The 16,936-nt window shown below is 37.2% G+C and overlaps 4 protein-coding genes across 4 annotated transcripts; all 4 read left to right on the forward strand.

Moving 5' to 3' along the window:
• The first annotated feature begins 84 nt into the window (after nucleotides 1-84).
• On the forward strand, nucleotides 85-1,667 carry LOC148584036 (uncharacterized). The gene is made up of 5 exons (XM_088519336.1): nucleotides 85-162; nucleotides 945-986; nucleotides 1,093-1,219; nucleotides 1,324-1,385; nucleotides 1,502-1,667. The coding sequence occupies exons 1-5, from the start codon at nucleotides 85-87 to the stop codon at nucleotides 1,613-1,615; spliced, it is 423 nt and encodes a 140-aa protein (XP_088375462.1). The 3' UTR covers nucleotides 1,616-1,667.
• A 2,182-nt stretch (nucleotides 1,668-3,849) lies between these two features.
• LOC148584037 (GDSL esterase/lipase At5g22810-like) lies at nucleotides 3,850-7,881 on the forward strand. Its single transcript, XM_088519248.1, has 5 exons — nucleotides 3,850-4,102; nucleotides 4,692-4,819; nucleotides 5,100-5,333; nucleotides 5,966-6,221; nucleotides 7,688-7,881. Exons 1-5 carry the CDS (start codon nucleotides 3,850-3,852, stop codon nucleotides 7,879-7,881), a joined length of 1,065 nt encoding a protein of 354 aa, XP_088375374.1.
• Nucleotides 7,882-9,090: 1,209 nt separating this feature from the next.
• LOC132162817 (uncharacterized) lies at nucleotides 9,091-10,667 on the forward strand. The gene is made up of 5 exons (XM_088519335.1): nucleotides 9,091-9,168; nucleotides 9,951-9,992; nucleotides 10,093-10,219; nucleotides 10,324-10,385; nucleotides 10,502-10,667. The coding sequence occupies exons 1-5, from the start codon at nucleotides 9,091-9,093 to the stop codon at nucleotides 10,613-10,615; spliced, it is 423 nt and encodes a 140-aa protein (XP_088375461.1). The 3' UTR covers nucleotides 10,616-10,667.
• Nucleotides 10,668-12,769: 2,102 nt separating this feature from the next.
• LOC148584038 (GDSL esterase/lipase At5g22810-like) lies at nucleotides 12,770-16,800 on the forward strand. Its single transcript, XM_088519247.1, has 5 exons — nucleotides 12,770-13,022; nucleotides 13,611-13,738; nucleotides 14,019-14,252; nucleotides 14,885-15,140; nucleotides 16,607-16,800. The coding sequence occupies exons 1-5, from the start codon at nucleotides 12,770-12,772 to the stop codon at nucleotides 16,798-16,800; spliced, it is 1,065 nt and encodes a 354-aa protein (XP_088375373.1).
• Nucleotides 16,801-16,936: the final 136 nt, after the last annotated feature.

Consider the following 16,936-nt stretch of genomic DNA (forward strand, 5'->3'; position numbering starts at 1 on the left):
ATCAAAACGCGCTGTTACATATACTGGCAATCTGGCTCTTTGGGTGAGGCGAGAGGTGAGAGAGAGAGAGAGAGAGAGAGAGAGATGGACGACAGCCTAGCAGCGCTAAAGCTGCTGTGCCCTCAGCTGAAGGATGCGACAAAAAGCGCGCCGCAGAACGCTATGACTTGTTGATATTTGTGACTTGAATAAGACAAGTCAATACACGTGGGGCCCATTGCAAGTTGCTGTTCAGCCTAGGAATACTTCTCCTTGTTGGATTCCTTATGTGGTGTCGTGCCTTTACACACCGACTTTGAGTCCTTGCCTTGGGAGGTTTTGGAGTACTTCTCTAACTTGTATTAGGAGTACTATTCTGACTTGGAGTTGGAGTCTTTGCCCAATATATAATGGCATGGTGCTGTGCGGCAAAGTGTAGAGCAAAAAGAAAGATAATATTTGCTTGTGTTCTAGTGTGCCAAAAACGTGAAGCGCCAAAGGGAGGAGAAAAAAAGAGAGAATTTGAGAGAAGGAGGTACAAGGGCAGCAATGGTGTTTTCTTCTTGGTGGTTTTTGGAGGAGCCAAAAACAAGTGATTAGAAGAAAAAAGGTGCTGCAGAGTGAGAGAAGAAAATAGAGATCAGCCGCCATCCGTTCCAGCAAAAGAAGAGTTTGTACATCTGTCTTTTGTATTCTATTTTGGGAATAATCTTTCTTGTGTAATAGTGAGATTTGGGTGTATTGGGGCTTTGGGATCTGAGTGATTTTCTCTCTACCATTTTTGTACTCCATCTTTTGATAGTGAATTTTCTCCGGGTCGTCTCCGCCAGTGGATGTAGGCTTGTTAAGCCGAACCACTTAAATCTTTGTGTCGTGTGTGATTTGATTGCCTAATCTTTGTTATTCCGCATTCTTCTTATTTTTCGCATCTCACGGGTCTTGGGAAATAGGATTAATTTCCTAACATGACTCTCGGTGGCGTCCTCTTCCAACGCGCCTGGTTACAGGTTCTCGCTCTCTCTCTCTCTCTCTCTCTCTCTCTCTTGTTTTCCCAAAACACCTTTCCCATTTTACTATGCAATTCTCTATTCCGAATCAATTTCAGTATCTCAGGGCGTTTTGGTCTCAGCCCCCGAGGAAAACAACAACGTAGAAGAGCCGTTGCTTCTTGAGAATAGCACCGGTGTCGTCAAGCTCTCCCTCAACTCCGCCGACTTCCGTCTGCGCCCTTGGAAGACCGGTACCAAAATTTTCACTCTCCGGTGGCGTATTATAGCATTTCCGAGAAATAGCTGCTGAATTTGATTGTTTTTCTCACCCTCTCTATGTTTCTTTGTACTACAGGGATGTGTGTGATGGTTATTGGAGGATATAGTGCAGGTGCAGTTGAGCCCCCAGTGATCAAGGTACAAAGTTGTTTGCTCATTATTGGATGAAAACAATTGTAGAATAGTGAAAGAGCAAAATATTGAACAGAATTTTCACCGTTGCAAATATTTGGGCATTGTGTATTTGATATTAGGTTCACAAGATTGTTGATCTTTCAACGATCCCGGATCGAGAGGCGATGTGGAATCTTGAAGTTATGGAGGCATACAAACTGTTCTACGGCCCCCTAGTTGAAGAACTTGTGTGATTCTGTCAGACCATCTCTTAGAGAGAGCAACACTTTCAGTCAAGATTGATGCTTTTCGGCCAATCACTAAGAAGTCATCATAAATGAAGATTGTGAAACATTTGGGATATTTCGCTTCATTTATAATTTGACATGTAGAATTCTCTCAAACCTCAAAGTCCAAAGTTGTGTCGGTTTTCAAGTGTCCTAATACAAATTTGTAGTCTCTATTACAATGAAACGACAAACATGAGAGACTTAATTCTCACTCATTTCCTTTTTCCAATGTTCTGATTGTCTGTGGTCTGCCAACAAGAAAGTGCCAAAAGTGCAGAGTCGATTCAAGGTACACAAAAGCTCAGAATGATATTTGCTTTTCAAGCATATTCCATCCCGAGAAACTAGTGTATTGCATTAAACAGGCAAATGTTTTGGATAATATGAATCTGGTTGCTTAAAAGATCCGCTTGACTTCTACCTGCAAAACTAACAACGTAAAAGTGACGCCGGGGGCATCGACCGATCATCATTTTCATGTACGAGGCACAAATTCGATCTCTTGCAATATTGTATTGACAGCTAAATTTCAATGTTCCTAGCAGAATTTATGAAAAAATGTATTCCTCCTTGCAATATTTTTTACAAGAGTTTTCTCTGCTGTGATTGAACAGGGCCATACATCTCGAAAGTAGGACGCATATGGCGATACGAAAAATTTCATTCCTTGAAGGACTATGCAGCATTACATCTGTGATCAAGGTTTAGCACTAATGAATGATGTATTTATAAAACATGTATAAAAATAAGTTTAATTGATATGCCATATTGACACATGAAATGGGCAGAGGCAAGTAGCAATGTGTTGGTATCCAGTCATGCCAATAGACGTATCAGAAAACACAGAGCAGCAAGAACATGATCAGGACTGTAAACTTGCAGAGCTGTTTTCAGATTAGTTTCTTGGATTTTACAGCAAGTTGGCCTCGGTAGGTCCCAACCAAATTCCGAGGAGTCCCGAAGATGTCCTAGCGGGGTCCTTGTGACATTCCGGTCAAGTTTGTCGAATTAAGAATAAAATGCTCAAACTCGAAAAATAATTTATGATTTTTTTTTTAAAAAAAGAAAATCATTTTACGGAAATTAAAGAGTCTTTTAATATTTTTTGTTGACTATTATTTTTTGTCGCACCTAACACCTAAAAATACATAAAATATTTATCAAAAATCTTTTTTCAACCAAACATACTAAGAGCCTTAAGAAGTTCGTTCCTCTCATTTATAAAGCTTTCTCAACTTATGGGAATTAATTAGACCAGAGTATTGTGGATACTGATGCATGTTCGTCAATCATCTGTCCACAATACAAAAAAGAAAGAAGCGGGCCGAAGTTAAATCGAATTTTCTAAACAATTGACCATTTTTTTTTTTTCATTTCTTTCCTGAGCTCTCTCAAACAAAGGATTGCAATCATTTTGTAATGTGGACACATGAACGATTTGAAAGAAAACATAATCAAATGAATATATAAAACAATAGTAGAATAAAATAAAATAAACATATAGATTTTATAAAATTCCGTCTATAACATAATAAAATTTTAAAAGCTACTTTATACTCTTATTTAATTGATAATTTTACAATACAAAAGACTCTTATTTATAAGAGAATTGAGATAAATAATTATCAAACCTAATTTCAATTAATCCTATAAAATAGAAGTTGTCCAACAGCATTTTCTAAAAATTTTGTCATGTTTCTTGCAACATGAAATGACTTCTCAACCGACCATCTTTGTTTGCTTGGTGGTTAAAGTGTGTGTGATTAAAGTGTGTCATGTTTCTTGGAACATGCTCTCAACCAAGCATCTTTATTTGCTTGGTGGTTAAAGTGTGTGTGATTAAAGTGTGTCATGTTTCTTGGAACATGCTCTCAACCAACCATCTTTATTTGCTTGGTGGTTAAAGTGTGTGTGATTAAAGTGCGTCATGTTTCTTGGAACAAGCAGAGAGAGACTTCTCAACCGACCATCTTTGTTTTCTTGGAACATGCAGTGTCTTCTCAACCATCTTTGTTTGCATGGTGAGTAATGTGTGTTAAAATCAGAGGTTTAAAGGTTGGTCTCCAACCAGTTATTGCAGCCCTCCTTAAATTCCCACCTCCGTAACACACTACAACCCTCCTTAAATACCCAACTCCCTAACACACTACAACCAACTAAGATTATATATATATATATATATATATATTATAATTATAATGGGAATTCCAAGATCTTTCGTGGCTTCCGTTCTTCTTCTGTTTCTTCGGCTATTTGTGGCCAATGGGCAATATGGTGATGGGCAGTATGGGCCTGCAATGTACTTCTTCGGGGACTCCGGCTTTGATGTCGGGAACAATAACCACCTCTTTACTCTTGTCAAATCAAATTTCCCGCCGTATGGTCGAGACTTTCCGACCAAACAACCAACCGGGAGGTTCTGCAATGGAAAGCTTGCCTGTGACTTCGCTGGTTCATCTTTCTCAAATTCCTCAATTCAAAGTTTCTCGCTCTATTTTTTTATTTTATTTTTATTTTTAATTTATTTGTTTATTATGATTTGCTTTATATCCGGGTATCCGGGGACTTGCCCTGACAAGTTTCTCGAGATACCAAGTGCAAAAAGCCCCTCCATCTAGATCGGGTAAACCTCAGGCTCTCACTCATAGGTGTTGCCCTAAGAAATTATTGATCAAAGGGGATGAAGCTAATTAGACCTAATGCTTGATGAAGTACCATGACCAAGTAGCTTACCACTCAAACCAACCAAAGACCAAACCACATTAAGAATAAGGGAGGCCGTACGTGGCACTCACTGATTTTCGAATATTCTTTTAATTTTTTTATTAAGTTAAATATGTGTAATTTTTGTTTAAAAATTAAGCCTAATCCTTCATTGCCCCCCAAAAATAAGAAATTCTAGTTGGGTCCCAAGATGAACCAACCCTTTGGGGTTAAAGTTTCTCTACTAATAGAAGTTTCTCTATTAATAATAATGCTTTCTACTGCTTCTTTAATGGAGTTCTCATTTGTGTGTTTTTTTTTTTTTTTTTAATTACAGCTGAACGCCTAGAAATCCCTTATCCACAAGCTTATCTTAGCAGAGAAGCCAACGGAAATAACCTCTTGACCGGTGCAAACTTTGCTTCAGCTGCTTCTGGTTATTTTGATGCTACAGCCGAACTATATGTAAATACATTAACAAGAAAAAGAAATCTCTCTCATTCATATACATTAAATTATCATTTATTTCAAAAGTTTAAGTTGATAAAAATAGGTGAAATGCCCAACACATAAAATATTTAATTGAAACACAAACATGAATTCGAAGTCAGAGCCTAAACTCTTACTCTGATACAATGTTAAATAATTACTTATTCCAAAAGCTTAAGGAGGTAAAAATAAATAAATTTAATCATTTAATTTACATTCTAACAATATATATATGTTGTGAATTTTGGTGGTGTAGAATACGATCTCATTAAGTCAGCAGCTGGAGAACTACAGGGAGTACCAAAATAGGCTGGTGGAAATTGCAGGGAGATCAAATGCTTCAACAATAACATCTGATGCAGTCTACTATCTTAGTGCTGGGAGTAGTGACTTTCTTCAGAACTATTACATTGATCCTCTTCTTCAACTCGCCTTTACTTTTGATCGCTTCTCAGACATTCTCATGCAATCCTATACAAACTTCATCCAGGTCCTTCCTCATAGCAGTTCTCAAACATAGATTATAATTGCAATTTTTTAATTCATAAGATAGTAATTATAATTCAATGGGAATCCCCAATTGGTTGGGTACGCACTAGGGCATAGGTTCGAAATCCCCACACGAGTCTAATTAGTGTTAGCCAATTTGAGTTTTACTGATCTCTTAGAGGGATTAGGTAAAGCTATGACTCAACTGGGCTCGATGCGGTTTCTATGGTTTCTCATTGTTTACACCCCTCCCGTCGTTGGTTCCCAGCGAGTACGAACTATAATGGTCACACCCAAATAGAATAGCCAAAGCTGGTCACCCATCCTATCCTTTTAATTAGAAAGAAAGATAGTAATTCAATATGCTAGACATATTTTACCCAAAATTGGCTTTGTTTGATAGAATTTTTTTCTCCTCTATTTTATTTTCTTTGTTCCAAATAAAAAATGTTAACAAACACTCAAGTTTCTACTTTTATCTTTATATCTTTATGTCATATCATAACATTTCGATGTTAATCTATTACCACTAATAAATGGATTTTTATGTATGTTATTTGTAAGAAATAAGAAAATAAACAAATTCCTATGCATTCATTGACAAACAAATTAACATTTATTTATTTTTTACAGAGGTTATATGCGTTGGGAGCAAGGAGAGTTGGAGTGACAACACTGCCCCCAATGGGATGCCTGCCAGCAGCCATGACAATATTTGGTTTGGGTAGCAACGAGTGTCTAGAATGGTTAAACAATGATGCAATTTCCTTTAATGACAGGCTTAATGCCACATCTCGGAGGTTGCAAAATCAACTTTTTGGTCTCAAGTTGATTATCTTTGATATCTACCGACCTCTATACAATATTTCCACAAGTCCTACAGCATATGGTAAGTGGATTTGTTTTCTGGGTTGATGTAAGCATGCGATTGAATCGCAGGGAGTTAAATTTATTTTGGCAAATTGTAAAAAAGTTGTAGTTATAAGCCAAGTGAGAATGACCAAAAAAAAATTCCATACACTCTCTCTCTCTCTCTCTCTCTCTCTCTCTCTCATTTTTAGAGAGAGAACCTTCCAATCTTTTAGGGTTTGAGATTTTCTGCCTCCATGGTGAGACTCTTCCACCGCCTTGTGAGGCTGTTCTGGGGAAGGAGGGATCGCTTTCCTCCTCCCTCACGTTGTTCCTCCTCCTTTTTGCCTTTTTCTTCACTTTTTGTTCTTGCTTTTTTGCATTTCCCAATATCGCCCACCTCGATATGTTTTGACTACCACGTGCGTGCGTGTGGATCTTACTCGCTAAAGTGTGTTTCCTACGTGCCGGCCAGTGATGTCCGCCTTCCATGCCCCGGCCATTGCTGCTACTTGCTAGTTGTTTTGTTGTTGTTCTTTTTTTGTTGGATCCAAATTAGTTTTTATTGGTGCCTCTTTCACTTCAGCTTCATTATATTTGTTGTTACTATTTCCTAGCAGGAATTTGGGTAGAGTTGAAGGGTATTGCGACAGTCATGCCCCTGTTCGGGTTCCTTGGGGTTCGAATGGGGTTAAAGGGTATCGCAACAGTCATACCCCAACTTAAGTACTTTGTTTTTGTGCTAGTACTGCTTTATGCAGCCACTTCTGATAGGACCGTATCATTTTTGGATTCATTTTCTATTGTTTAATTGTTTTTTCTGCATTGTAATTTTCACTTGGGGTTTATTGTTGGGGAATCCACCCTTTTTGTTAAGTCTCACACTCTCTCTTCCTTTCAGATCGATCAAGAGTAGAAAAGACACTCCCTTGTAACATTTTCCTCAGTCAATTAGGGGAAGAGAAAAAAATGACAAAAAAAGAAGAAGAGTTAATTAAACAATTTGAACTAGACACCTAAAAGAAGTGCCTAGTCATTTTAGCATGGCGAAGCTGTGTTAGCCTTTACTACAACTCCGTTTGGTATGATTGAAAAGCGTGGTAAACTGAAAACATTTTTTAGTGACATAATAACCATTTTTAATCCCTTAAAATGGATTCTATTTTTTTAAACCCATAAACAATTTTTTGAGTTTCAACCTCTTTTTGCACGCATTCTATCTCGCAGTTCACTCTCCTCCACCGTCGGAAGTCTCATGGAGCCCCCACTAGAGTTTGCCACTGGCCATTTCCCGCTGCCATCACCAATTTTTCCTGCAAGCCAAACGCCAAAAATTGTTTTCATCTAATTTTTTTTCTTTCTAAAAAATCATTTTGACAAGCAGAAAATATTTTATGTCGAAACAAGGAGAGCCTAAAAGACTAAACCTTATTTTTTGGGATGAATTAAGAGACAAAGCTGATTGCATATTGATTGATTAATTTTCATAAATCTGGATGATTACAGGGTTTGCTGAGTCAAGGAAGGCTTGCTGTGGGACAGGTTTGCTAGAAACGTCAATTCTATGCAATCCGTTTTCTGTGGGGACGTGTGCTAATGCATCCGATTACGTCTTTTGGGACGGTTTCCATCCATCGGACGCTGCAAACAGATTTATTGCCGAATCTTTGCTCGAAAGCGGCATGCGGCTCATGAGCTAATCATACACCTGCGCGCATCTACCGTAACATTACTCTTCTTAATTTGCTCTTCAACCCAGATGTTGTTGACGGTTAATTTGGTTAATTTATTTATATTTCTTGTGGTTTTGTTTGTAATAATGGAATATGGAGGGAAGAAGATGGAGATTTCAATGATTAGATATAATTCTATTCAAGTAATGATAAATTTATTCCTGTATTTCTTTTGTCATTATCTTCTGACAATAAAAGAAAATAAATACTTGCTTACAGTTTGTGTTATCTGCTTGGCTTATGCAGTCCGGACCAATTTTGTACCCATTGAGCAGAAAATATAAAAACAAAAAATAAAAAATGAGAAAGAAAATTAAAAAAAACTGGGTGCATTTGGGTTTACGACGCAAGCTCAAAATTTTAAAATTTCTTCCAGATTATATTTTTTTAGAAAATAGTCTCTCAAAAATTAATTGTTTTACTGCTGCAAAGTCTTTCTTTTAGCTCAAAATTTTTTACTTTTTACTGACTTTGGCATCAAAAGTATTATATCGACAAACTCAACAAGCCTTTTTTTTTTTCATGCTCATTCATTTTTCCTTTTAAAAGTAAAACCACCATTGAATTTATTTATGCTTACTGATCATTGCACTTACTGGGGGCAAGAATTTAATCCCAAGCAATTTGACTATTACAATTTTTTTTTTTTTTATTAAAATCTATTACTTTTATTTAGTTTGAAATTTTTTCTACTTTGTTTCTTATGACGAAGAAGAACATACATTTTAAAATTAAGAGAAAAAGTTGTTTTCTAAAAAATAAAATTCCTTGATCCTTTAAACAAAAATCAGTAAATAATTTGAACATATTGATTTTTAGTGTCTTAAAAGTAAGCTGTGTACAGCATTTTACAATTAAAAGGAGATTAGTGTCCAATTCAAAGTAACCAAAAAAGTATAATTTTATAAAAATTCAATAAAATTCTTTTATTGCAAAAAAAAAAAAAAAAATACACAACATGATTGGCTCTCTTGTTTTGGGTCAGACTTGACATTATCTCCCAATCATTTGTAGTCTGGTTTTGATAGTTTGCATGTTTCTTTGCAAATTTCGAGCGACGTCGTTTAGTCTCCATCATTTCCCTCCCAAAATCAAAACGCGCTGTTACATATACTGGCAATCTGGCTCTTTGGGTGAGGCGAGAGGTGAGAGAGAGAGAGAGAGAGAGAGAGAGAGATGGACGACAGCCTAGCAGCGCTAAAGCTGCTGTGCCCTCAGCTGAAGGATGCGACAAAAAGGGCGCCGCAGAACGCTATGACTTGTTGATATTTGTGACTTGAATAAGACAAGTCAATACACGTGGGGCCCATTGCAAGTTGCTGTTCAGCCTAGGAATACTTCTCCTTGTTGGATTCCTTATGTGGTGTCGTGCCTTTACACACCGACTTTGAGTCCTTGCCTTGGGAGGTTTTGGAGTACTTCTCTAACTTGTATTAGGAGTACTATTCTGACTTGGAGTTGGAGTCTTTGCCCAATATATAATGGCATGGTGCTGTGCGGCAAAGTGTAGAGCAAAAAGAAAGATAATATTTGCTTGTGTTCTAGTGTGCCAAAAACGTGAAGCGCCAAAGGGAGGAGAAAAAAAGAGAGAATTTGAGAGAAGGAGGTACAAGGGCAGCAATGGTGTTTTCTTCTTGGTGGTTTTTGGAGGAGCCAAAAACAAGTGATTAGAAGAAAAAAGGTGCTGCAGAGTGAGAGAAGAAAATAGAGATCAGCCGCCATCCGTTCCAGCAAAAGAAGAGTTTGTACATCTGTCTTTTGTATTCTATTTTGGGAATAATCTTTCTTGTGTAATAGTGAGATTTGGGTGTATTGGGGCTTTGGGATCTGAGTGATTTTCTCTCTACTATTTTTGTACTCCATCTTTTGATAGTGAATTTTCTCCGGGTCGTCTCCGCCAGTGGATGTAGGCTTGTTAAGCCGAACCACTTAAATCTTTGTGTCGTGTGTGATTTGATTGCCTAATCTTTGTTATTCCGCATTCTTCTTATTTTTCGCATCTCACGGGTCTTGGGAAATAGGATTAATTTCCTAACATGACTCTCGGTGGCGTCCTCTTCCAACGCGCCTGGTTACAGGTTCTCGCTCTCTCTCTCTCTCTCTCTCTCTTGTTTTCCCAAAACACCTTTCCCATTTTACTATGCAATTCTCTATTCCGAATCAATTTCAGTATCTCAGGGCGTTTTGGTCTCAGCCCCCGAGGAAAACAACAACGTAGAAGAGCCGTTGCTTCTTGAGAATAGCACCGGTGTCGTCAAGCTCTCCCTCAACTCCGCCGACTTCCGTCTGCGCCCTTGGAAGACCGGTACCAAAATTTTCACTCTCCGGTGGCGTATTATAGCATTTCCGAGAAATAGCTGCTGAATTTGATTGTTTTTCTCACCCTCTCTATGTTTCTTTGTACTACAGGGATGTGTGTGATGGTTATTGGAGGATATAGTGCAGGTGCAGTTGAGCCCCCAGTGATCAAGGTACAAAGTTGTTTGCTCATTATTGGATGAAAACAATTGTAGAATAGTGAAAGAGCAAAATATTGAACAGAATTTTCACCGTTGCAAATATTTGGGCATTGTGTATTTGATATTAGGTTCACAAGATTGTTGATCTTTCAACGATCCCGGATCGAGAGGCGATGTGGAATCTTGAAGTTATGGAGGCATACAAACTGTTCTACGGCCCCCTAGTTGAAGAACTTGTGTGATTCTGTCAGACCATCTCTTAGAGAGAGCAACACTTTCAGTCAAGATTGATGCTTTTCGGCCAATCACTAAGAAGTCATCATAAATGAAGATTGTGAAACATTTGGGATATTTCGCTTCATTTATAATTTGACATGTAGAATTCTCTCAAACCTCAAAGTCCAAAGTTGTGTCGGTTTTCAAGTGTCCTAATACAAATTTGTAGTCTCTATTACAATGAAACGACAAACATGAGAGACTTAATTCTCACTCATTTCCTTTTTCCAATGTTCTGATTGTCTGTGGTCTGCCAACAAGAAAGTGCCAAAAGTGCAGAGTCGATTCAAGGTACACAAAAGCTCAGAATGATATTTGCTTTTCAAGCATATTCCATCCCGAGAAACTAGTGTATTGCATTAAACAGGCAAATGTTTTGGATAATATGAATCTGGTTGCTTAAAAGATCCGCTTGACTTCTACCTGCAAAACTAACAACGTAAAAGTGACGCCGGGGGCATCGACCGATCATCATTTTCATGTACGAGGCACAAATTCGATCTCTTGCAATATTGTATTGACAGCTAAATTTCAATGTTCCTAGCAGAATTTATGAAAAAATGTATTCCTCCTTGCAATATTTTTTACAAGAGTTTTCTCTGCTGTGATTGAACAGGGCCATACATCTCGAAAGTAGGACGCATATGGCGATACGAAAAATTTCATTCCTTGAAGGACTATGCAGCATTACATCTGTGATCAAGGTTTAGCACTAATGAATGATGTATTTATAAAACATGTATAAAAATAAGTTTAATTGATATGCCATATTGACACATGAAATGGGCAGAGGCAAGTAGCAATGTGTTGGTATCCAGTCATGCCAATAGACGTATCAGAAAACACAGAGCAGCAAGAACATGATCAGGACTGTAAACTTGCAGAGCTGTTTTCAGATTAGTTTCTTGGATTTTACAGCAAGTTGGCCTCGGTAGGTCCCAACCAAATTCCGAGGAGTCCCGAAGATGTCCTAGCGGGGTCCTTGTGACATTCCGGTCAAGTTTGTCGAATTAAGAATAAAATGCTCAAACTCGAAAAATAATTTATGATTTTTTTTTAAAAAAAAGAAAATCATTTTACGGAAATTAAAGAGTCTTTTAATATTTTTTGTTGACTATTATTTTTTGTCGCACCTAACACCTAAAAATACATAAAATATTTATCAAAAATCTTTTTTCAACCAAACATACTAAGAGCCTTAAGAAGTTCGTTCCTCTCATTTATAAAGCTTTCTCAACTTATGGGAATTAATTAGACCAGAGTATTGTGGATACTGATGCATGTTCGTCAATCATCTGTCCACAATACAAAAAAGAAAGAAGCGGGCCGAAGTTAAATCGAATTTTCTAAACAATTGACCATTTTTTTTTTTTCATTTCTTTCCTGAGCTCTCTCAAACAAAGGATTGCAATCATTTTGTAATGTGGACACATGAACGATTTGAAAGAAAACATAATCAAATGAATATATAAAACAATAGTAGAATAAAATAAAATAAACATATAGATTTTATAAAATTCCGTCTATAACATAATAAAATTTTAAAAGCTACTTTATACTCTTATTTAATTGATAATTTTACAATACAAAAGACTCTTATTTATAAGAGAATTGAGATAAATAATTATCAAACCTAATTTCAATTAATCCTATAAAATAGAAGTTGTCCAACAGCATTTTCTAAAAATTTTGTCATGTTTCTTGCAACATGAAATGACTTCTCAACCGACCATCTTTGTTTGCTTGGTGGTTAAAGTGTGTGTGATTAAAGTGTGTCATGTTTCTTGGAACATGCTCTCAACCAACCATCTTTATTTGGTTGGTGGTTAAAGTGTGTGTGATTAAAGTGCGTCATGTTTCTTGGAACATGCAGAGAGAGACTTCTCAACCGACCATCTTTGTTTTCTTGGAACATGCAGTGTCTTCTCAACCATCTTTGTTTGCATGGTGAGTAATGTGTGTTAAAATCAGAGGTTTAAAGGTTGGTCTCCAACCAGTTATTGCAGCCCTCCTTAAATTCCCACCTCCGTAACACACTACAACCCTCCTTAAATACCCAACTCCCTAACACACTACAACCAACTAAGATTATATATATATATATATATATTATAATTATAATGGGAATTCCAAGATCTTTCGTGGCTTCCGTTCTTCTTCTGTTTCTTCGGCTATTTGTGGCCAATGGGCAATATGGTGATGGGCAGTATGGGCCTGCAATGTACTTCTTCGGGGACTCCGGCTTTGATGTCGGGAACAATAACCACCTCTTTACTCTTGTCAAATCAAATTTCCCGCCGTATGGTCGAGACTTTCCGACCAAACAACCAACCGGGAGGTTCTGCAATGGAAAGCTTGCCTGTGACTTCGCTGGTTCATCTTTCTCAAATTCCTCAATTCAAAGTTTCTCGCTCTATTTTTTTATTTTATTTTTATTTTTAATTTATTTGTTTATTATGATTTGCTTTATATCCGGGTATCCGGGGACTTGCCCTGACAAGTTTCTCGAGATACCAAGTGCAAAAAGCCCCTCCATCTAGATCGGGTAAACCTCAGGCTCTCACTCATAGGTGTTGCCCTAAGAAATTATTGATCAAAGGGGATGAAGCTAATTAGACCTAATGCTTGATGAAGTACCATGACCAAGTAGCTTACCACTCAAACCAACCAAAGACCAAACCACATTAAGAATAAGGGAGGCCGTACGTGGCACTCACTGATTTTCGAATATTCTTTTAATTTTTTTATTAAGTTAAATATGTGTAATTTTTGTTTAAAAATTAAGCCTAATCCTTCATTGCCCCCCAAAAATAAGAAATTCTAGTTGGGTCCCAAGATGAACCAACCCTTTGGGGTTAAAGTTTCTCTACTAATAGAAGTTTCTCTATTAATAATAATGCTTTCTACTGCTTCTTTAATGGAGTTCTCATTTGTGTGTTTTTTTTTTTTTTTTAATTACAGCTGAACGCCTAGAAATCCCTTATCCACAAGCTTATCTTAGCAGAGAAGCCAACGGAAATAACCTCTTGACCGGTGCAAACTTTGCTTCAGCTGCTTCTGGTTATTTTGATGCTACAGCCGAACTATATGTAAATACATTAACAAGAAAAAGAAATCTCTCTCATTCATATACATTAAATTATCATTTATTTCAAAAGTTTAAGTTGATAAAAATAGGTGAAATGCCCAACACATAAAATATTTAATTGAAACACAAACATGAATTCGAAGTCAGAGCCTAAACTCTTACTCTGATACAATGTTAAATAATTACTTATTCCAAAAGCTTAAGGAGGTAAAAATAAATAAATTTAATCATTTAATTTACATTCTAACAATATATATATGTTGTGAATTTTGGTGGTGTAGAATACGATCTCATTAAGTCAGCAGCTGGAGAACTACAGGGAGTACCAAAATAGGCTGGTGGAAATTGCAGGGAGATCAAATGCTTCAACAATAACATCTGATGCAGTCTACTATCTTAGTGCTGGGAGTAGTGACTTTCTTCAGAACTATTACATTGATCCTCTTCTTCAACTCGCCTTTACTTTTGATCGCTTCTCAGACATTCTCATGCAATCCTATACAAACTTCATCCAGGTCCTTCCTCATAGCAGTTCTCAAACATAGATTATAATTGCAATTTTTTAATTCATAAGATAGTAATTATAATTCAATGGGAATCCCCAATTGGTTGGGTACGCACTAGGGCATAGGTTCGAAATCCCCACACGAGTCTAATTAGTGTTAGCCAATTTGAGTTTTACTGATCTCTTAGAGGGATTAGGTAAAGCTATGACTCAACTGGGCTCGATGCGGTTTCTATGGTTTCTCATTGTTTACACCCCTCCCGTCGTTGGTTCCCAGCGAGTACGAACTATAATGGTCACACCCAAATAGAATAGCCAAAGCTGGTCACCCATCCTATCCTTTTAATTAGAAAGAAAGATAGTAATTCAATATGCTAGACATATTTTACCCAAAATTGGCTTTGTTTGATAGAATTTTTTTCTCCTCTATTTTATTTTCTTTGTTCCAAATAAAAAATGTTAACAAACACTCAAGTTTCTACTTTTATCTTTATATCTTTATGTCATATCATAACATTTCGATGTTAATCTATTACCACTAATAAATGGATTTTTATGTATGTTATTTGTAAGAAATAAGAAAATAAACAAATTCCTATGCATTCATTGACAAACAAATTAACATTTATTTATTTTTTACAGAGGTTATATGCGTTGGGAGCAAGGAGAGTTGGAGTGACAACACTGCCCCCAATGGGATGCCTGCCAGCAGCCATGACAATATTTGGTTTGGGTAGCAACGAGTGTCTAGAATGGTTAAACAATGATGCAATTTCCTTTAATGACAGGCTTAATGCCACATCTCGGAGGTTGCAAAATCAACTTTTTGGTCTCAAGTTGATTATCTTTGATATCTACCGACCTCTATACAATATTTCCACAAGTCCTACAGCATATGGTAAGTGGATTTGTTTTCTGGGTTGATGTAAGCATGCGATTGAATCGCAGGGAGTTAAATTTATTTTGGCAAATTGTAAAAAAGTTGTAGTTATAAGCCAAGTGAGAATGACCAAAAAAAAATTCCATACACTCTCTCTCTCTCTCTCTCTCTCTCTCTCTCTCATTTTTAGAGAGAGAACCTTCCAATCTTTTAGGGTTTGAGATTTTCTGCCTCCATGGTGAGACTCTTCCACCGCCTTGTGAGGCTGTTCTGGGGAAGGAGGGATCGCTTTCCTCCTCCCTCACGTTGTTCCTCCTCCTTTTTGCCTTTTTCTTCACTTTTTGTTCTTGCTTTTTTGCATTTCCCAATATCGCCCACCTCGATATGTTTTGACTACCACGTGCGTGCGTGTGGATCTTACTCGCTAAAGTGTGTTTCCTACGTGCCGGCCAGTGATGTCCGCCTTCCATGCCCCGGCCATTGCTGCTACTTGCTAGTTGTTTTGTTGTTGTTCTTTTTTTGTTGGATCCAAATTAGTTTTTATTGGTGCCTCTTTCACTTCAGCTTCATTATATTTGTTGTTACTATTTCCTAGCAGGAATTTGGGTAGAGTTGAAGGGTATTGCGACAGTCATGCCCCTGTTCGGGTTCCTTGGGGTTCGAATGGGGTTAAAGGGTATCGCAACAGTCATACCCCAACTTAAGTACTTTGTTTTTGTGCTAGTACTGCTTTATGCAGCCACTTCTGATAGGACCGTATCATTTTTGGATTCATTTTCTATTGTTTAATTGTTTTTTCTGCATTGTAATTTTCACTTGGGGTTTATTGTTGGGGAATCCACCCTTTTTGTTAAGTCTCACACTCTCTCTTCCTTTCAGATCGATCAAGAGTAGAAAAGACACTCCCTTGTAACATTTTCCTCAGTCAATTAGGGGAAGAGAAAAAAATGACAAAAAAAGAAGAAGAGTTAATTAAACAATTTGAACTAGACACCTAAAAGAAGTGCCTAGTCATTTTAGCATGGCGAAGCTGTGTTAGCCTTTACTACAACTCCGTTTGGTATGATTGAAAAGCGTGGTAAACTGAAAACATTTTTTAGTGACATAATAACCATTTTTAATCCCTTAAAATGGATTCTATTTTTTTAAACCCATAAACAATTTTTTGAGTTTCAACCTCTTTTTGCACGCATTCTATCTCGCAGTTCACTCTCCTCCACCGTCGGAAGTCTCATGGAGCCCCCACTAGAGTTTGCCACTGGCCATTTCCCGCTGCCATCACCAATTTTTCCTGCAAGCCAAACGCCAAAAATTGTTTTCATCTAATTTTTTTTCTTTCTAAAAAATCATTTTGACAAGCAGAAAATATTTTATGTCGAAACAAGGAGAGCCTAAAAGACTAAACCTTATTTTTTGGGATGAATTAAGAGACAAAGCTGATTGCATATTGATTGATTAATTTTCATAAATCTGGATGATTACAGGGTTTGCTGAGTCAAGGAAGGCTTGCTGTGGGACAGGTTTGCTAGAAACGTCAATTCTATGCAATCCGTTTTCTGTGGGGACGTGTGCTAATGCATCCGATTACGTCTTTTGGGACGGTTTCCATCCATCGGACGCTGCAAACAGATTTATTGCCGAATCTTTGCTCGAAAGCGGCATGCGGCTCATGAGCTAATCATACACCTGCGCGCATCTACCGTAACATTACTCTTCTTAATTTGCTCTTCAACCCAGATGTTGTTGACGGTTAATTTGGTTAATTTATTTATATTTCTTGTGGTTTTGTTTGTAATAATGGAATATGGAGGGAA

The sequence above is a fragment of the Corylus avellana genome, chromosome 8 (genome assembly GCF_965113065.1).
Source record: "Corylus avellana chromosome 8, dhCorAvel1.hap1.2, whole genome shotgun sequence".
Taxonomy (NCBI): domain Eukaryota; kingdom Viridiplantae; phylum Streptophyta; class Magnoliopsida; order Fagales; family Betulaceae; genus Corylus; species Corylus avellana.

Excerpts from the sequence above, each read along its gene's own strand:
- LOC148584036 (XM_088519336.1), top strand. The coding sequence starts at position 85 with ATGGACGACAGCCTAGCAGCGCTAAAGCTGCTGTGCCCTCAGCTGAAG. Across the intron at positions 163-944 it reads AAAGCGCGCCGCAGAACGCT|ATGACTCTCGGTGGCGTCCT; the intron begins ATGACTTGTTGA and ends TAATTTCCTAAC. Across the intron at positions 987-1,092 it reads TCCAACGCGCCTGGTTACAG|GGCGTTTTGGTCTCAGCCCC; the intron begins GTTCTCGCTCTC and ends TCAGTATCTCAG.
- LOC148584037 (XM_088519248.1), top strand. The coding sequence starts at position 3,850 with ATGGGAATTCCAAGATCTTTCGTGGCTTCCGTTCTTCTTCTGTTTCTT. Across the intron at positions 5,334-5,965 it reads CCTATACAAACTTCATCCAG|AGGTTATATGCGTTGGGAGC; the intron begins GTCCTTCCTCAT and ends TATTTTTTACAG. Across the intron at positions 6,222-7,687 it reads CACAAGTCCTACAGCATATG|GGTTTGCTGAGTCAAGGAAG; the intron begins GTAAGTGGATTT and ends GGATGATTACAG.
- LOC132162817 (XM_088519335.1), top strand. The coding sequence starts at position 9,091 with ATGGACGACAGCCTAGCAGCGCTAAAGCTGCTGTGCCCTCAGCTGAAG. Across the intron at positions 9,169-9,950 it reads AAAGGGCGCCGCAGAACGCT|ATGACTCTCGGTGGCGTCCT; the intron begins ATGACTTGTTGA and ends TAATTTCCTAAC. Across the intron at positions 10,220-10,323 it reads TCTGCGCCCTTGGAAGACCG|GGATGTGTGTGATGGTTATT; the intron begins GTACCAAAATTT and ends TTTGTACTACAG.
- LOC148584038 (XM_088519247.1), top strand. The coding sequence starts at position 12,770 with ATGGGAATTCCAAGATCTTTCGTGGCTTCCGTTCTTCTTCTGTTTCTT. Across the intron at positions 13,023-13,610 it reads GCTTGCCTGTGACTTCGCTG|CTGAACGCCTAGAAATCCCT; the intron begins GTTCATCTTTCT and ends TTTTAATTACAG. Across the intron at positions 15,141-16,606 it reads CACAAGTCCTACAGCATATG|GGTTTGCTGAGTCAAGGAAG; the intron begins GTAAGTGGATTT and ends GGATGATTACAG.